This window comes from Notolepis coatsorum, assembly GCF_963971535.1.
Source record: "Notolepis coatsorum genome assembly, chromosome: 9".
Classification (NCBI taxonomy): domain Eukaryota; kingdom Metazoa; phylum Chordata; class Actinopteri; order Aulopiformes; family Paralepididae; genus Notolepis; species Notolepis coatsorum.
Genome location: NC_140173.1, coordinates 131,338,144 through 131,358,088, shown reverse-complemented (window position 1 = coordinate 131,358,088; position 19,945 = coordinate 131,338,144). Strand labels below are relative to the sequence as shown.

Below are 19,945 nucleotides of genomic sequence, written 5' to 3'. Positions count from 1 at the left end.
TTCTCCCCACCTCTCTCTCTCTCTATCTCAGTCTCTCTTTCTTTCCATATCTCTCTATCTCGGTCTCGCTCCTCTCTTTCTATCCATTTCTCTCTTTCTCGCTCACTCCTTCTCTATATCTCTATATCGCTCTGTCTCTTTCTCCCTCTAATGCATATTGTCTCTCTCTCTCTCACTCTATTCTCCCTCTCTTTCTCCCTCTCCCTCTCCATCTCCATGTCTAATTTTCTCTTTCTCCCTCTGTTTGTATTGATCTGTCTCTCTTGTTCTCTTATTTTCCATCTTTATTTCTGACTCAATCTGTCTGTCTGGGTATCTCTCTATTTCTATCTACCTCTCTCTCTCTCTCTCTCTCTCTCTCTCTCTCTCTCTCTCTCTCTCTCTCTCTCTCTCAGAGTCACATTGCTTGGCTTTTCCTTTAGGCTAGTATACTAAGTACCAAGGTATACACAGGGGTGTGTGCTGGTCTTTGTGGTGCTGCTGTACGTGCTGCCCGTAGGCTCTGGAGTAGTGCTTTTTCCATTGCCTCGCCTCTCTGAGCCGGAGCAGATGTGACTGGTGAGGGTGCCATGTTGCCCTGTTGCACCCTGGGAGGTGAGCCAGCCATCTGGCTTCAGCGTCAACAACACAGACCCTGTAGCCCTATAGCCTGCTCACACACACACACACACACACACACACACACGCCCAGGAGTTCTTATGTTGCCGTCACACCTGAGTTGTTTGGTCGGTGTGGTTTGGGGTGGTGTGAAACACCTATAGCTTCAGAAACATTGTGTATTTCCCCCCCACACCCTGGTTGATGTCACATGGCCAACACCCTAAACCTAGTTTGTAACCTTTTTCCCAACACTACCCCTCAGTGGAGGCCGCACGCCGAAGCTAATATTATAAACAACGATAAAGAAACCTTCATTAACGCTGAAATTGCCATTGTAGTAGTTAGATGTACTGTGACTAGGCATATAGCCTACTCTATTATTAATAATTTCCCATCATGGCTGATCATCACTACACTCATACACCACCAGTGCAACATAAAATTTAAAGATATTATTGATGATACAATAATGGCAATATGACGGTAAACATCCAGTTCTGGTTGTCAAAGGGATGAGAGAAAGGGATGCGAGAAAGGGATGAGAGAAAGGGAGAAACCCGCTGGAGCAACACGTTGGCCTGAAAGCTGCTCTTCACATGTCAGATATATCTGCCTGCTTGTTGTGCACTCCTCCCTCTCCTCCCTGTGTAAGTATGAATGAGAGGAGTACACTTTGCCTCGACCTAAGGAGACGCAGAGGAGTGTGCATACTGCTTAAATCCAAGCCTGTGTTTACATTTTCTAAATGTTTTTTATTTAGAAGTCCAGATATCATCCTCTTATCATATGGCAGGTTCTCTGACTGTTTGCACTTGTAAGTCATAGTGGTGGCGGCAGGTGTGCCACAGTATTTCACACAGCTAAAGTAAACGGAACTGAACAGAGCTGTGCTGTGCTGTGCTGTGCTGTGCTGTGCTGTGCTGTGCTGTGTGGTGCTGTGCTGTGTTGTGTTGTGTGGTGCTGTGCTGTGTTGTGCTGTGCTGTGCTGTGCTGTGCTGTGCTGTGCTGTGCTGTGCTGTGCTGTGCTGTGTTGTGTTGTGTGGTGCTGTGCTATACGGTGCTTCTGGGCTATGGTAGCAGCTTGTTCATTAAGATGACATCCATGGTGATAAAGGAGTGAACACATCCTGCTCTATACTCTGTGTTGACATAGCCTGGGTAGCCAGCAGGTGGGGTTTTGTTTCTTCAAAGGGCTGCGTGACAGACAGGTTATGTTGGTTCTTTTGCAGCGTCTATGTGTACAGCCATGGGTAGGGTGTGGGCCGTCCCTTACTGCGACAAGGCTGGAGCCTGGGATGATTAAGAGCTGGCTGCCTGGAGCCAGGGCTGCTGGGGAGGTTAAAGCCAAAGATGTATTTCAAGTCAGGGCTGATTTCTATCGAGCTGAGCGGTGGAGCTGCACCCAGATTCTCCCTGGATCTCGTATCTAAACTTTACATTAAACGTTTTTCTTCTATGATTTAGAGGCGTGGTAGGGGAATTGGCTTCAGTTAGAATAGGTTCTCATTGTGGGTCTCAGATTATGAAAAACTCACTACATACATTTGGGTCTCTGATGGGCCTACTAACACACAGACTGTGAAATAATACAGCCCAGTCAGATTTAGCACCCAGCCCACATTCAGAAACTGTGCCTTTTAACAAGCCAGTTGGACTTCCGTCTTTATGTGATGTCACACAAAAAAGCTCATTGCAAAGCGCTGTCCTTGAATTGTGTGTGCGTGTGAAAAACGTGTAAAAAATGCTCGTAAACGTTATTTTAATCTAAAATATGTTTCTGACAACATTTAAAGCGGTAAGTAGGATATGAAACACTGACACCAAATATCGCTATTTAAAATTGCCTCTACTGGTGATTCCCACCCCTACTAGTTTGGCAGTTTGATCTGAATTTCGTTCACACACAGTTCTGGCAGCGTTGGGGAGTGGGAGCAGCTCATTTGCATTTAAAGTTACAGAAACAGCCTGTCATGAACAGGACTGAAACATAGGGGTATAGGTATACCGTACAATACAGTACAGCTCAATACACACAATTGTTAAGCGATGCAGGCCAGAGAAAGACTTTCATCTTGTTTACATCAGGGTCCCCCATTTTCAATTCATCATGACACTTATGACATACAAGTATACAATACTGTATAAGAGACATAGATCATAAGAAACAGAAATATATACTACATACGAAGGGGAAGAAACTACATTGGAGTGGGTTGGACATTTACAGGGGCCAGTTTTTAATTGCAGCCACCCGTAGGTGCTATTTGAGAGCGGTTTTGAAGGAGGGTAGGGATTTACATTATTTTACGGCTGTGGGTAGGGTGTTCCACATTATTGTGCCATAATTGCGAAACGTGTTTAGTCCCTTGTTTGAGACGAATCTGGGTTGAACATGATTTGTGGAACTCCCTCTGGTGTTGTGGTCCTGGAATTCACTGACCTTTGGAAAGTATTTCGACATGTACATGGTGGTAGTGTATCTTGTAGACCAGGCCCATTGCAAGTTGATGTACTCAGTTGTCTACTCTAAGCCATACTAGGTTGTCAAAATGGGCAGGGGTAAGGTCAAGCAGTAGTCTGACCAGTTTGTTTTGTGATGTTTGTAATCTTGTTTTTAGTGCCTTTGAGGTGCTTTGGTACCATGAGGTACAAGCATAGTCGTAGTACCCTTGAATGAGTGCTCCTGTTAGTCTTCAAGGTATTCTTGTTTACCAGTGCGGAGATCCGGTATAAGAATCGAGTTCGTTGGTTGACTTTTTTTGATTACATTGGTTGCCATTTTGTCACAGGATGGAACCCAGGTAGGTAATTTAATCTTTCCTTGTGACAATATTGTCACCCACTGTAACAGAGAAGCCGTTGGCCTTGCTGAGTTTGTTATTTTATCCGAGAGAGAGAGAACTCGCACACGAATTAGGCCCTACCTAATTCTAATACCTAATAAACTACCTAATATATGAAATGCAGAGATGCCTTGTCATTTCAGTACAGATTTTTTATACCCCAAAATTTATAAAGGGTTAAGGTAGACTAGTTAGTTGAACCGAGGTCTGCTATTATGGATCATGTGCCATAGACTCATTAGACTGTATATGCAGGGCAGACAGACATTAAATAAATGATTGGTCCAAGTGGGAAGACAATATGTTGGTTATTGTTATCCTACCTTTAAAATGGATATGGTGATCCTTATTTTTTTTCTTCTCAATATACTCCTGAACTGGTTTTCAAGCAGCTCTTGCCCAATTGTATCTAGTTGTAAGACTGATTCTGAATATTATTACATTTATAGAAATTAGATTATGTTTTGCCAACAAGTTGATAATGAAACTTTTCGGTGAAACGCGTATTATGACTTGTTTAGGACTCGAAACTTAGAGGTTAGGACTTGGGACTCGACTTGGGACTTGTCAGTCTTGACTTGGGACTCGACTTGGGACTTGCCTGTCTTGACTTGGGACTTGACTCGGGACTTGAGTACCAAGACTTGCGACTGACTTGAGACTTACAAAACAATGACTTGGTCCCACCTCTGGTATAGAGACATACATACATCATCTGAGTGGTATTTTCAGCAAAGAAAAAACGTCAAAGACATGTTTTGAGGACCTCAGAGACCTATATATATCTGTCTCGCTCTGACTGTATCTTTCTCACTCTGTCTGTCTGTCTGTCTGTCTGTCTGTCTGTCCGACCCACCGACCGACCCACCGACCGACCCACCGACTGTCCGACCCACCGACCGTCCGACCGACCCACCGACTCACCGACCGACCCACCGACTGTCCGACCGACCGTTGAGTGCAGGCTAGATGTGATAGCCTTACTCCCAGGAGACGCTGTGTCCTGTCTGTCGTACATAAATCACCAGCCTAGCTGCTGGGAACTCCACAACCCCACAGACTTCTGACCTTTTTTATACCTGCAGTCCCATACGAAAATGTACTATAGTAAAACTATAGGATTTCTGCTTTTTTTTTGCCATACGCATCAAATACTATAGTAAAACCGCAGTATTTCTATGGTAAGACCACAGGAATATTATAGTGATTCACCTTAAATTTCTAGAATATTTGACTACCAGGTATAAACATTATGGTGATCACTACAGTATTTCTATGGTAAATCTATAGTGTAGTATAGTGTGTATGGAAACACCACAGGGATGCAATAGGTTTTACTATAGTTAATTTTAGTATGGGTTGTTTTTTCCATATGTGGATTTATTTGTAGCAGCCCACTGTAGTATAAGCCAAGTCCCAAAATACATTTCCCAAACAGGCTTTACTTATTATTATTATTATTATTATTATTATTATTATTATTATTATTATTATTATTATTATTATTATTATTATTATTATTATTATTATTATTATTATTATTATTATTATTATTATTATTATTATTATTATTATTATTATTATTATTATTATTATTATTATTATTATTATTATTATTATTATTATTATTATTATTATTATTATTATTATTATTATTAGTATTTTTATTATTACATATATATATTATTTTCTTTAAGCTGATGAAGACATAGTGTTGAAACATATTTGATTTTATATTGTAACATCTGTTGTAACAGATGTAACTGGATATAAACAAATTGGGTCCAATGCAAGAAAAAAATAAATGATCAAACAAAGGGGAATAAAGCTCAAATAGTAGTCGTAGTAGGTAGGTAGACGAATGAGTAAGTAACAATAATTTTTTTTTTATATATACTTACTTACTTACTTACGCCTGCTACCCCTTCTGGGGCATAGGCCGTCAACAAGTGATCTCCAAGCATCTCTGTCTTGAGCTGTTCTCTCCAGTTGGTTCCAGGTCATCTTCATGGTCTTGGTGTCTGCCTCCAGGTCTCTGCGCCAGGTGTTTCTCGGGCGGCCCCTTTTCCGCTTGCCCTGCGGGTTCCATGTTAGGGCTTGTCTGGTGATGGTACTTGCGGGCTTTCGCAGGGTGTGGCCTATCCAGCGCCATCTGCGTTTCTTAATTTCTTCTTCTGCTGGCAGCTGGTTTGTTCTCTGCCAGAGTTCGCAGTTGCTGATGGTGTCTGGCCATCGGATGTTGATGATCTTCCGCAGGCAGCTGTTAATGAAGACCTGCACTTTCCTGATGGTTGCAGCTGTAGTTCTCCACGTCTCTGCTCCATATAATAGGACTGCCTTGACGTTGGTGTTAAAGAATCTGACTTTGGTGTTGGAAGTCAGTTCTTTTGAGCTCCAGATGTTCCGTAATTGCACGAATGCTGTACGTGCTTTCCTTATTCGTGCTCTAATGTCAGCATCTGTGCCGCCCTGCTTGTCAATAACACTGCCAAGGTAGGTAAAGGCTTCAACTTCTTCCAAAGCCTCGCCATCCAGCATGATTGTGTTGGTGTTGTTTGCTGCATTGGTCTTGAGGATCTTAGTCTTGCCTTTGTGGATGTTGAGTCCCACTTGCGCGGAAGTGGATGCCACGTTGTTGGTCTTCTCCTGCATCTGTTGTTGGGTGTGCGACAGTAGTGCCAAATCGTCAGCATAGTCCAAGTCGTCAAGTTGCGTCCAAGGTGTCCACTGAATCCCGTACCTTCTCTGTGCTGTGGAGGTCTTCATTATCCAGTCAATGGCCAGCAGGAAGAGGAAGGGCGAGAGCAGACAACCTTGTCTGACCCCGGTCTTCATTTGGAATGCCTCTGTGAGCTGCCCTCCGTGGACCACCTTGCATGTCAGTCCCTCATAGGAGTTCCTGATGATGGAAACAATCTTGGTCGGCACCCCGTAATGTCGGAGAAGCTTCCAGAGGGTCTCTCTGTCTAGGCTGTCAAAGGCTTTCTCATAGTCCACAAAATTTATGTACAGGGGCGAGTTCCACTCTATCGACTGCTCCACGATGATGCGCAGCACTGCAATTTGGTCTGTGCAGGATCGGTCCTTGCGGAAACCAGCTTGCTCATCGCGGAGTTGTCCATCGATGAGGTCCTTCATCCTGTTCAAGATTACTCTGTTAAAAACTTTCCCTGGCACTGATAGCAGTGTGATCCCTCTGTAATTTGCGCAATTGCTAAGGTCGCCTTTCTTTGGGATCTTGATGAGATAGCCCTCTTTCCAATCTCCTGGCACGTCTTCTTCCTCCCATATCTTCATGAAGAGTGGGTGGAGCATCTTCACCGTGGTTTCTATATCTGACTTCAGTGCCTCCGCAGGGATGTTGTCTGGTCCTGCAGCCTTTCCGTTCCTCAGCTGCTTGATAGCCTTCCTAATTTCTTCCCTGGTTGGTGCGTTGCAGGCTATGGGTAGGTCTGTGTCAGCCTGTGCGATGTCTGGTGGGTTCTGTGGTGCTGGCCGGTTTAGAAGTTCTTCAAAATACTCCATCCATCTGTTCTTTTGTTGCTCCTCTCCCGTTGTTATCGGTCTTCCCTCTTTGTCCTTCACAGGTCGTTCTGGTTTGCTGTACTTTCCTGCCAGCTTCTTGGTGATGTTGTACAGTTCTCTCATATTCCCCTCTCTTGCTGCTTGCTCTGCCTCTGTTGCCAGGTCATCCATATACCTTCGCTTGTCTGCTCTGATGCTCTTCTTTACTAGCTTGTTTCCTTCTGCATACCTTTCTTGTGCCTTGGCCTTCTCTGCTCTTGTCCGGCTGTTGTTCACTGCCGCCTTCTTCTCCCTCCTCTCTTGGATCTTTCGCAGACTGTCCCCTGAGATCCACTCCTTGTGCTGGTGCTTCTTGGGGCCAAGAACTTCCTGGCAGGTAGACGTTACTGCCTCTTTTATCTCCTTCCAACTGTTCTCCAGGGTGCACTCGTCCTCTTCCAACAGCTCCTGTAAAACTTGGAACTTGTTGCTGAGTGTTACTCTGAACTCTTCCAGCTTACTGGCGTCTCTCAAGGAAGCTGTGTTGTACCTGTGTCGTGTTGTATGTGCCGACATCCAGTTCTTTCTCAGCTTCAGCTTCAGGCTGGCTACGACAAGGTGGTGGTCTGAAGCCACATCTGCTCCTCTCTTTACTCTTATATCCTGCATGGACCTCCTGAATTTCTTGCTGATACAGACATGGTCAATCTGGTTCTCGGTTATGTGGTCTGGCGATACCCAAGTGGCCTTGTGGATGTTCTTATGGGGAAAAACACTGCCGCCAATGACCAAGTTGTTCATAGCGCACAGGTCCGCCAGCCTCTCCCCATTTTCATTCATGGCCCCCAATCCGTGTCTTCCCATTATATCTTCGTACCCCCTGTTGTCACTTCCGATCTTGGCATTAAGGTCTCCCATCAGGATTGTGATGTCTCTCTCTGGGTGCTTTTCTATAATGGACTGCAGTCTGTTGTAGAACTGGTCTTTGTCTGCTTCCTCGCTGTCATTGGTAGGAGCGTAGCACTGTATGATGTTCATATTGATCCTCTTCTTCTTGGTTCGAAAGGATGCGGTGATGATCCTTGGACCATGGGCTTCCCATCCTATGAGCGCCGTCTGTGCTGTTTTAGATAGCATCAGTGCTACTCCTTGGGTGTGGGAGGCATTGTCCTCTTCGTGTCCGGAGTACAGCAGTAACTCTCCTGAGGCCAGTCGTTTCTGTCCGGACTGTGTCCATCTTGTCTCACTTATTCCGAGCAGCGTGAGATTATAGTTCCTCATCACTGCTGCTACTTGAAATGTCTTACCCATCTCATACATGGTTCTCACGTTCCACGTACCGATATGGGCAGCCCTGGACGAAAGAAGGGTGATCGGCCGTGTGGCTTCCAGAGACTTCTGGCTTTCACCACATGGTGTCATAGACCTTCTTATCGAAGACCCTTCTCTTCCCTGGGCCAAGGTGTTGATGTCTTGTTTTTCTCTTGTTGGCGTTTCTGTAACAATATAGTGTTTTACAGGGTGGGGATGTTAGCCCCTCGCCCAACCCCCTGGAGGGCTTTTGGAGTTGGCTTGTTAGTCCTCTTCATATAGTGGTTAGCGCTGTTGTCTCAGCAAGAGAGGAAGAGGGTTTGTGTGGAGTTTTGCATGTTCTCCCCATGTTTCCATGTGTTTCCTCTGGGTACTCAAGTTCCTCCCGCACCAGAAGACATTCAGGTACACATTGTTTGCCCTGGACCAAGGTACTGGCATCACAGCTGGAGCTGGTCCTCGGGTGCCTGTCTGCTGCTGCCCACTGCTCCTGTGTGTGGTGTGGGTGGGTCAAATGTGGAGTAATGCTTTCCCCATGGGGACAATAACGTACAACTTAACCTTTATTTACCAGGGTAGGTTCTCTGAGCACGGATGTTCTTTTTCAGCAACGTCCTGCTCCACATTCACACAGTTACACATACATTCACACCTGGGAGCTGCCCAGTACAACCACAGTCTGACACTGTTCGCCACTGAGCAACTCCACTGGAGCCGGGGTTGAGTGCCTTGCTCAAGGGCACTTCATCGGTTGGTATCGAGGGACGGGAGAGCGTTTATTCATTCACTTCCCCACCTAGAGTCCTTCTGCCAGTCTGGGGCATCGAACCGGCGACCTTCCTAAAATGTGAGGAACAAATTGTAAAGCGCTTTGGATAAAAACGCTATACTGTATAAATGCACCATTTACCATTTTGTACATGCACACATATATATTTATACTACATAGTATTAGGGATGGGTATCGTTAGGATTTTATCGATACTACTACTCTTATCGATACTGCTTAGCGGTTTGGTACTTTATCGATACTCTTATCGGTTCTTTTTGATTATTTTGCAAGAAAGAAATACGATTAATTAAGAACAAAATCGACATTGCTTTATTCGTCACCAAACGCCTGAGCCGCTGGATTCGCCTGTTCGAATCCAGCTCACAGCTCCGGCGTTGTCAAGTTTCAAGTTTCAAGTTTCTTTAATAGTTGTCATACAGAAGTACAGAATACTTTTATACAAAATGCTTCTTTCTGTTACGCTCCAGAGACTGTGCTAGACAAAAGATAAGTATAAAATAAAATAGTATAGCATGTAAAAATAGAAGTAAAAATAGAAGTCACCAGCTTGGCTGGCCGTTCACACTAATACAATTGGCTGTATTAGAGGGTGGGAAAGCTGGCGGGGTGGGTCTGGGTCGTTGTAAACAGCAACTCCTACAGTTCGGTCGGGGCGCCTGCTCAGCGCGGATAGTATCTAAGGGGGGTAGTGTGATCCTTCCACACGTTACACCCTCTCAGTGTCCGCGCTGCCAGGTGAAGAGAAGCGGTTGATTGGCTAGACGTGTGTCGGAGGAAGCACGTGATAGCCTCCACTCTCCCAGACCGACTGTGGGGGGTAAGTGCGCAGCGACCAGGAAGGGGATTGGGAATTGGCATAACGATTAACATTGGGATTGGAGAAAATCAGAGGAAAAAGGAGGGGGAAAAAGATCAAAAAAATAAAAAAAATAAACCGCTGTGGCGCATACAGTTGAATGCTGGTATTAAACTCACTGAGTGACACGAAGAAGCCAAGTCCGATGGGATTTGGGAATCTCAAATACAAATCGGGATTGGAATAAAAAATGCATTTATATTAAACTATACAGAATATACAGCACTTCTTGGGGTCTGTAGGGTAAGCACTTATTCCCTCCCCCCTGAACATTTATGGAAATGTATGGGCCTTTTACGTCAGTGTTAAAAGTGTATTTCAAGGATAAGTGAGCTCCTGCACTGATTATTATAGTTCAATATTCAATATTTGATCACCAAAACCTCCCAAAAAGCATAAAAAGGGGGCCCCCCCACCCGAAAAGGGCCCCCAAAAATTGGACTTGCACGCTTCGCTCGCTCAGTTATAACACACAAAGGTATAGTGCCCTTTAACCGTTCTCACGATCAGGCAGATTTTGATCACTTCAAAAAACGCAGGAACCAGACTCAGGAAAAGATCAGGATAGCTAAGAGAGAATACTTTGCAGAAACCATCAAGGAGAGCAGCAATGACCCAACTAAACTGTGGAAAACCCTCAAGCAGCTAGGCTGTGGGGGCGATGCCAACCAAAGGATTACTGAGTCCAACATAGGCCTGTCCACAGACAAGGGAATGGAGTTTGATAAAAAGAATGTAGCCACAATCTTTAATAACTTCTTTACATCGGTAGCAGGTAAGCTTGTCTTTAACCTACCTCCCAAGACAGAGCAGTTTGGTGATGACTTTGTTTCCAACTACTATAGCCAACGAGGGGTTAAGGCAAACTCGTTCTCCTTAAGCAAGGTGTCAGTAGTCAAAGTGGCTGCGATGCTGGGTGAGCTCAAAATCAAGAAGGCCACAGGTGTAGATGGCATCAGTGCCAGGTTTCTGAGGGATGCAGCCGGAGTTATAGCCCCATCAGTAACCCATAATAATAATAATAATATTATTATTAACCTCTCCCTGGACCTAGGCAAGGTACCCACCGACTTCAAGAATGCCAAAGTCATCCCTATATATAAAAAGGGGAGCAAATCTGACCCCAGCAATTATAGACCAGTCTCAATTTTAAGTGTGTTATCCAAAGTCCTAGAGAAGATAGTCCATGAACAAGTCCAGGAATATGCAAGCAGCCATGACCTCCTGTACGACCTCCAATCCGGCTTTAGGAAGTCCTACTCTACTGAAACATGTCTTCTTTATCTTACAGACAGTATCAGGAGGGAGATAGATTCAGGTAAGCTGTGTGGGCTAGTTCTTCTAGACCTACAGAAGGCTTTCGACACAGTGAACCATGACCTACTGCTCTCCAAGCTTAAGGCCTTGGGTATGTCTGAGACAGTGGTCTGATGGTTCTCTTCCTACCTTTCTGATAGGGTGCAGCGGGTTGAGGTCAGTGGCACTATGTCAGAGGCCAAGCCCATTGTATGTGGGGTCCCACAAGGAAGCGTGCTAGGACCTCTCCTTTTTTTACTATACATAAATGACATGTCAGCAGCATGCTCATGTAACTTGTTTTTATTTGCAGACGACTCAGCCCTGCTAGTCTCACACAAGGATCAGAACACACTAGAACAGATGCTAGGTGAAGAACTTGCAGGGGTCAGCAGTTGGCTTTCGGACAACAGGCTTTCTCTTCACCTAGGTAAGACAGAGGCAGTACTATTAGGCTCCAAGCCCAAGCTCAGGAAAGCACGGGAGTTTAACATCCAGTTAGGAGCTGTAACCCTAAAACAGCAAAAAAAAAGCGAAGTATCTAGGCTGTATGATAGACGGGAGCCTAGATGGGGAGGCTATGGCCTCCCAAGTACTGGGCAAAGTCAACGCCCACACCAGGTACCTAGCTAGGAAAGCCAACCTCCTTGGCAGAGATACAGTAGCCTCAGGCTACTAGCAAATAGCCTAGTACTCTGCCACTTTGACTATGGTAGCGTGTCGTGGTTCGAGGGCCTGACAGTGACCATAAAAAAGAAGCTTCAGGTTTCCCAAAATAAGCTGGTAAGGGTGGTAATGGGTCTTGGCCCTCGCACCCACATAGGGAGGAGTCACTTTCAGGAGCTAATATTATAAACCAAAGGTCCCCTAGATACCTCCAGAACTACTTCACCCCGGTCAACGAATCCCACAACCACAGAACTAGAGCAAGCATAGCAAACCTGAAGCCTGCTTCTTTCCGATCCAAACTGGGCCAGTGCTCCCTTACTTTCTCTGGAGCCCAGGATTGGAACAAGCTGCCTATCCCCATCAAGCAGAGATCGAGCCTCCACAGCTTCAAGAAAAGCGTCAGGAAGTGGCTCATGGACAGAATAGAGGAATAGCCCCCTATAGTTTGAATGGGTTTCCAATCAGTTTTTAGTTATTGTGGGGTATACAATTTTAGCGATAGGTTAGTCTTCTAATGTTTTAAATGTATGTGTTTTGTGTTATTGTCGTGTTTTTGTTGTGGCCTAACAGCCCTGGGACCATGACGGAAATAAGGGTTTTACTCTTTCTCATGTTATCCTTTGGATCTTTGTTGTGTGTTTTTAATCCATCAATAAAATCAATCAATCAATTTCAGCCTTAGAGCACCTGTCCCTCTAAAGTCCTGTGCATGTCACTGTCACCTGGTCCTCCCTTTACCGTAAAGGTTACCTCACTAAGCAGATCATCTGATTATGAAGATATTTTAAATACTTGTCATAGTGATAACAGAATATACCAGTGAATTAAAAAGGAAAGTCACAATGCTGCGCTCAGTGGTCGATGGCTGTCAGCCATCACTGATGGACGACGGCGCCATCATCCACCGGCCCAACCCTCGTTGACATTGAATGCTTGGTTTAGTGTCAGTCAGGGTTTACAAGGGATTTTGTCCTTATCTTATGAGTCTTGTAGTGTGAGGGGATGGTGATGGACCGCTATGGGGATAAAGCATAATATCCACACCACCGATTATATAACCATCTTATCACGATGTTTTGGCCCGGGGGATTTAAAGAGTGATTTATTCATTTCACTGGGCGACACTGATAGGCTTTCACTGGTGTGCTCAGAAAACTACAGAAAACTGCTGTATTCTGCCAAATACGTCTCTCTATATATATTTATCTCTATTGAATCTCTAATTTGAATTTGAATCTAATTATCATTTGTTTCTGTCAGCATTACTTGAATTTATCATCAGAACACACGCACGCACACACACACACACACACACACACACACACACACACACACACACACACACACACACACACACACACACACGCACACACTTTCATCATTTTCTCGTTCAGTCCTTTTCAGTATAAGCTTCCATATTAAACATTCAGAAATAGAAATTTACTCCAGGACATCCTGTCTCTCTCATTGTCTCCCTCATTCTCTATGCAGTCACTTCAAATAAGTACATCTTCATCAGATGTTTATCTGTCTGATAAAAGGGCGATTAAACACAGGAAGTGAATTCCAATATACTGTTATTCTGTTTCTTGTTCTAAACTAACCTGACCCTGTGTTCGAAATACACAATAATTGCCTATTCACAATTCATTGACTAAACACTTTACTGTGTACATTTTCCTTTTAATTAAACATGTTAATATAGTTATTTATATAACTACTAAATCATTCATATAATAACAAATAAGCTCTGTCTGTTTGTCTCCCAATAGAACAACAATTGAACAATAGAACTGCTATCAACAGACTTGCATACATGCTCGTTAGAATATGTAGAATACATATTAGACAGGCGGGGCTTCATGGTTAATGTATGAATGTAATACTTTGAAGCTCCTCAACACGGAGATAACATCAGTAGCCTCACTAGCCTGACAGTAGAATTATGGAAATCCATGAATCTATTTCAGTCCATTAATAGTCAGAGGGTAGAGCTCCCTGGTCTGGAGTGAACCGCTGGGAGTAGAATAACCGGGGAGGAGGAGGTCTTGCTCAGTAGGAGATAAGATTCAAATTACTTGACGGTCCTGCCGTTTATATTTTTGGGCTCTTCATGCCGTGAAGCAGATATATATATATATTTATTTTTTGGAAGTCCTTTCCTCCACGGAAGTCACACTGGATTTTACAGTGAGCCTCAAGCCTAATGGAATGCAAATGAGAGGACTGTTAGCTGGTGCCAAGGATATTTCTGCTGTGCTGGCCACAAGCCTGTTCAGTCTGGGTTCTACTTTTCTCTGTATTTTGTTCTTTCTATCTTTATCTCTCTCTTATCTCTCTCTCTCGTATCTCTCTCACTCTTTCAACTCTCTCTTTCTCATCTCTCTCACCTGTTTCATGCACTGACAATAAAACACTGATTGGAGAGAGGGGGAGAGGGAGAAGGAGGAGAGAGAGAGGGAGAGAGAGACCTGTGTTCTGTGTTGTTCAGAGTTAATGAGATAGTGATGTTTAATTGAGCCTGAAGTTGTTCTAATTGCCTTCCAGAATCACAGAATATAAACCCAAAGCGCTTCACCAGACCGTCTGGACATCCTGGCTGTTGATGGAATATTTTCAGACAAACAAAACATATTAGAAAAACAATCAAATGGAATCAAATCTTTATTCCGTTTTTAAGCTAATGTATAGGCTTAAATTAAGCAATTTTGAATTAAATTAAAATATCAACGTGAACAAATGTCAAAGAAGGCCTAAAATGCTTACAATTAACACGTGCCTTGTCTGTTGTATTTGCTATTATGGGTAGTACCAATAGGAAACTCTCATTAGACATTGGGCTGTTCTTTGTAACACCTCAAATCATGAAAGAACCAGTGATGCGTTATCAGTGCTTGCCACAATACTACAGCAATACTACCCCCCCCCCCCCCCCCCCCCAAAGCAGAGATGCCATTTTGTGGCTGGGATGACAGTATGGTTGCTGTCACATTGCATAAACGTTTGAACTGCTGCCCTAGGCTTGTGTCACATGCACAGTTAGATGCTGTGGCTGGACAAGTTACTGAGAGATCTCAGCCATGAGTGATACAAGTTGAGGTGTGTGTGTGTGTGTGTGTGTCTGTGTCCTTGAATGTCCTCTATTGACATTGCCATATCATCCTTATGGGAATAGAAGTTTATTTCTATGCAACACGCAGCTTGGCCTTGAGACCTCAAGAAAGACCTTGAGAATTCAAGAACAATACATCCTGACTCACAGTGTCACAAAGAGAAAGAGGGAGGGAGGGAGGGAGAGAGAGATACTGACATGGGACCAGCTCTGACGTACAAGTCATCAAATCATAATTCTTTGCCTTCTTTACAAGTCCCCCGCTTTATCTGCAGACTAAATCATTCAGCTTTGACATTACTTCGGCCGATTTTCTGAATGATTTAATCTGCAGGCAAATTGAGGGCCTTGTGTCAATGTAAAAAAAATAATGATTTGATGGGTTGTGCATCAGAGCTGTTCCCATGTCAGTGTCTCTCTGTCTGTCTGTCTGTCTGTCTGTCTGTCTGTCTGTCTGTCTGTCTGTCTGTCTGTCTGTCTGTCTGTCTGTCTGTCTGTCTGTCTGTCTGTCTGTCTGTCTGTCTGTCTGTCTGTCTCTCTCTCTCTCTCTCTCTCTCTCTCTCTCTCTCTCTCTCTCTCTCTCTCTCTCTCTCTCTCTCTCTCTCTCTCTCTCTCTCTCTCTCTCTCTCTCTCTCTCTCTCTCTCTCTCTCTCTCTCTCTCTCTCTCTCTCTGTAAACAGCCAAACAAAAGAATTGGATCTGAGCAATAAATCCAAATTGAGCACTCCTTCCAACTCTCTCCTATGCCTAATTTAGCTCTCTTTTCCCCTCCCTCCCTCCATTCAACCATGCAGGTCCAGCCCAGAAGATGCCAGCCAGCTCCACGGCATTGGACTTCTTCCAGCTTTTTGTCCCAGACAACTGCATCCAGAACATGGTGACTCAGACCAACATGTACGCCAAGAAGTTCCAGGAGCGCTTCGGCTCCGACGAGGGCTGGCGCCCCGTCACGACCCAGGAGATGAAAGCCTTCCTGGGCTTCGTCACGTCCACGAGTGTCCACCGCTGCGAGTCGGTCCTCAGCATCTGGAGCTCGGGCTTCTTCAGCAACCGCAGCATCGCCTTGAAGATGAGCCAGACGCGCTTTGAGAAGATCCTCAAGTACTTCCACATTGTGGCCTTCCGGCCGTCACAGGGCAGCAACCAGGGCCTGTACAAGATCCAGCCCTTCCTGGACTCCCTGCAGCAGTCGTTCGGCTGCACCTTCAGACCTTCACAGACACAGGTATGAAAAAGAAAAAGCATTTTATTTATTACTTTATTTCTACAGGGAAGGTTTTGTTTATACATGAAGGCTTTATTCATACAGGAAGGTTTTATTCATACAGGAAGGTTTGAGTCATACAGGAAAGTTTTATTTACATAGGGCCGTTTTATTCATGCAGGAAGGTTTTATTTATACAGGAAGGTTTTATTTACACAGGAAGGTTTTATTTATACAGGAAGGTTTTATTTATACAGGAAGGTTTTATTTATACAGGAAGGTTTTATTTATACAGGAAGGTTTAATTCATACAGGAAGGTTTTATTCATACAGGAAGGTTTTATTCATGCAGGAAGGTTTTATTCATGCAGGAAGGTTTTATTCATGCAGGAAGGTTTTATTTATACAGGAAGGTTGTATTCATGCAGGAAGGTTTTATTCATGCAGGAAGGTTTTATGTATACAGGGAAGGTTTTATTCATACAGGAAGGTTTTATTCATACAGGAAGGTTTTATTCATACAAGAAGGTTTTATTCATGCAGGAAGGTTTTATTCATACAGGAAGGCTTTATTCATACAGGAAGGTTTTATTCATACAGGAAGGCTTTATTCATACAGGAAGGTTTTATTCATACAGGAAGGCTTTATTCAAGGCGGCTGGGTGGCGCAGCGGACATTGCGCTCGTCACCAACGCACGAGACACCGGTATCGAATCCGGCTGTCGGCGCTGCCTCCGGCTTGGGCCGGCCGTCATACTAACTCAATTGGCAGAGTTAGCGGTTGGGAAGTCGATGGGTGGTAATCTGGACGTTGTAAACAGCGACTCCTACAGGTCGGTTGGGGCGCCTGCACAGCAGAGACAGGAAAATGGCGGGGGCAGTGTGAGCCTCCTACACGTGACGTTACTCCTCGCCAAATGAGAGTCCGAGCTGGCAGGTGAAAAGATGTGACTGGCTGCCTACACATGTATCGGAGGGGACATGTGATGGGCTTCTATCCTCCGTACAACCGGCCAGTGGGGGGCACATGTGAGCAACGTTCAAGACAGGGGAGGGGAGAATTGGCACGGCTAAATTGGGATGGGAGAAAAATAGAAAAAGAGGAGAAAAAGTGGATAAAAAAAAGGAAGGTTTTATTCATACAGGAAGGTTTTAGTCATACAGGAAGGTTTTATTCATACAGGAAGATTTTAGTCATACAGGAAGGGTTTATTCATACAGGAGGGTTTTATTCATACAGGAAGGTTTTATACTGAGATGGTTTTGCTGAGCACCTCCTTTTCAGCAACACCCTGCTATACACTCATAGAGAAGTTAGGGGTTAAGTGCCATGCTCAAGCTGTGTTTGTTACTCGTTCACTTCCCCCACTTAGATTTCCCGGGGATTTTAACTGATGACCTTGTTGTCACAGTCTCCCCCAGGGCTGGTATGTCAGAACCACGTTAGAAGCGTCTTTGTTTCACTGTGTAAAAGGATGGGCAGAAGATAATTTCAGGCCTAATATGACTTTGGGAAAGCAGGCTCATAGTCCACTATTTTTCCACTACACATCCTTCCTTAGCCTTTAGTTTAACCCATACCTGAGCGTTATTTTCACATGCATGTTGGTTGTGACTGGAGGTCTAAGGCAAACCACACAATTTGACATATAAAGCTAAAATGAAAGGATCTAAATTGGCTTTTATTGTGTGTGTGTGTGTGTGTGTGTGTGTGTGTGTGTGTGTGTGTGTGTGTGTGTGTGTGTGTGTGTGTGTGTGTGTGTGTGTGTGTGTGTGTGTGTGTGTGTGTGTGTGTGTGTGTGTGTGTGTGTGTGTGTGTGTGTGTGTGTGTGTGTGTGTGTGTGTGTGTGTGTGTGTGTGTGTGTGTGCGTGTGTGTGATATTAACGTTAGGTAATGTAACAAAACTAGTGCTAAAAGCCAAAGGTTGATACAGAAAATGTTGTTTATCAAGTCATGGACTTCTAAATATTTTTTCATTGAGATTAGCGGTAAAGAGTCAGAACTTTTAGTCAAAACACACAGAAAAATACAGAAACCTGTTGGAAGAGGAGAAGCTATAGCTAAGCTCTATAGATAATTGCCAAAAGGAGCAAGCCATTTTCTGGTATAGCAACATCAGGAAGTACAGCTAACTCTTTTAGTACAACTAAGTGTATTAGTTCAAGCCCACCAGAGACTTAATTCCTCCGTCTGAGTAAGTTGGCAAAACTACCCATGATTTGTCATTTGTATCACAGAGATCTTGCTGTAATCTATTCTACACAACTTTATCACAATGATTAATGCACTTTATGACAACATTCCTTCTGTTGATGAATTGAATAAGAATAATAAACCTATGAATTTTTTTTGGAATGCAAGTCTACATCTACAACTCAGGAAATATTCCAAATGATTTCCTAAAATCAATGTTCATTCCGATCCCAATGACCGGAAGAGCCACAGAATGCAACAATTACAGCACTATCAGTTTGATATCTCATTCATCAAAAGTACTCCTGAAAATCATCAAGAACAGAATAGAATCCATAATTGAACATCAGCTCTCGGATAGCCAAATGGGTTTCCGCAAAGGAAAAGGAACAAGAGATGCAATCTGCCAACTCAGAATCATTGGCGATAGACCAACAGAAGAAGCTGTATATTTGCTTCATCGATTTCACGAAGGCCTTCGACAGAGTTGAACATACAACATTGATGAGAACAATGGAAGAATTCGAAATACCAGTTTCTGACCGAAGAATAATTGCCAACTTATACTGGAGGCAGACGGCTAATGTTAGAATAGGAATAGGAAAGGAGAAATCAAGAGACTTCCCGGTGGACAAGGATGCATCTTCATTAGGTTTGCACACATCAGATGCACAATCATTAGGTTTGGTGTGCAGTTGCTTGGTTTCACATCATAGGCATCCGAAAATACTGTGCCCGAGCCGCACGTAATGACGTTGTCACGGTGGGTGGGTTCAGACACACCAAACCCCAGAGCACACAGGTAGGAGATTCAAACAAAACAATGAAACAGGGGTGTTTTGGTGAAATTCATAACTAGACCTCATTGTATGCTAATATAATGACAATAAAGTACAATCTAATCTAATCTAATCTAATCTAATATTAACCTGTTACATTGGCATCTAACCAGAGAGCAAAGTAACAGTAAAGTGCTAGCAGTAGTTTGAGGTAGGTAGTTCTGAGTACAGTGTAAGGCAGTAGACAAGTTTGGAGGTGGTGCAGAGTTCAGTGAGATGCCGGCTGAGGGGAAGACGCTGCTCCTGTTCCTGCTCGTCGTGTGTGTGTGTGTGTGTGTGTGTGTGTGTGTGTGTGTGTGTGTGTGTGTGTGTGTGTGCGTGTGCGTGTGCGTGTGCGTGTGTGCGTGTGTGTGTGTGTGTGCGTGCGTGCGTAATCTAGGTCAGTAAAGCAGCAACAGGAGGAGAGGGTACAGGTACAGGCAGGATAATAGGAATAAAATATAAAAATAAGAAGAATACAATACAATATACAGTATTATTGTAAAGAATAAGATATAGATCACGAATTAAAAAAGTTCTGCAACTGGACAGTAAAGTATACTCTAATATCACTACACGCGTATGTACAGCCCACCCTGGTGTCATAATAAGGCACAGGATGAGGGTGGTCTCAGATAGCTATAGGCTCTGGTGCCAGATGTAAGATCCATAGATAAGAGCCTCTGAGCAGTGGAGAGGGAGGGGTGATGAGGGAATGGAGAGGGGGAGGAGGGGTTAGGGAG

The 19,945-nt window shown here is 44.0% G+C and overlaps 1 protein-coding gene across 1 annotated transcript in view; it reads left to right on the top strand.

The window, feature by feature from the left end:
- The window catches only part of pgbd5 (piggyBac transposable element derived 5), a gene marked incomplete at both ends in the record, with an annotated part of 53,350 nt that overhangs the window by 3,285 nt on the left and 30,120 nt on the right, over window positions 1-19,945 (top strand). Inside the window, 1 exon segment of the mRNA XM_084321767.1 lies at window positions 15,780-16,210. Coding sequence (XP_084177893.1) covers window positions 15,780-16,210 — 431 coding nt within the window.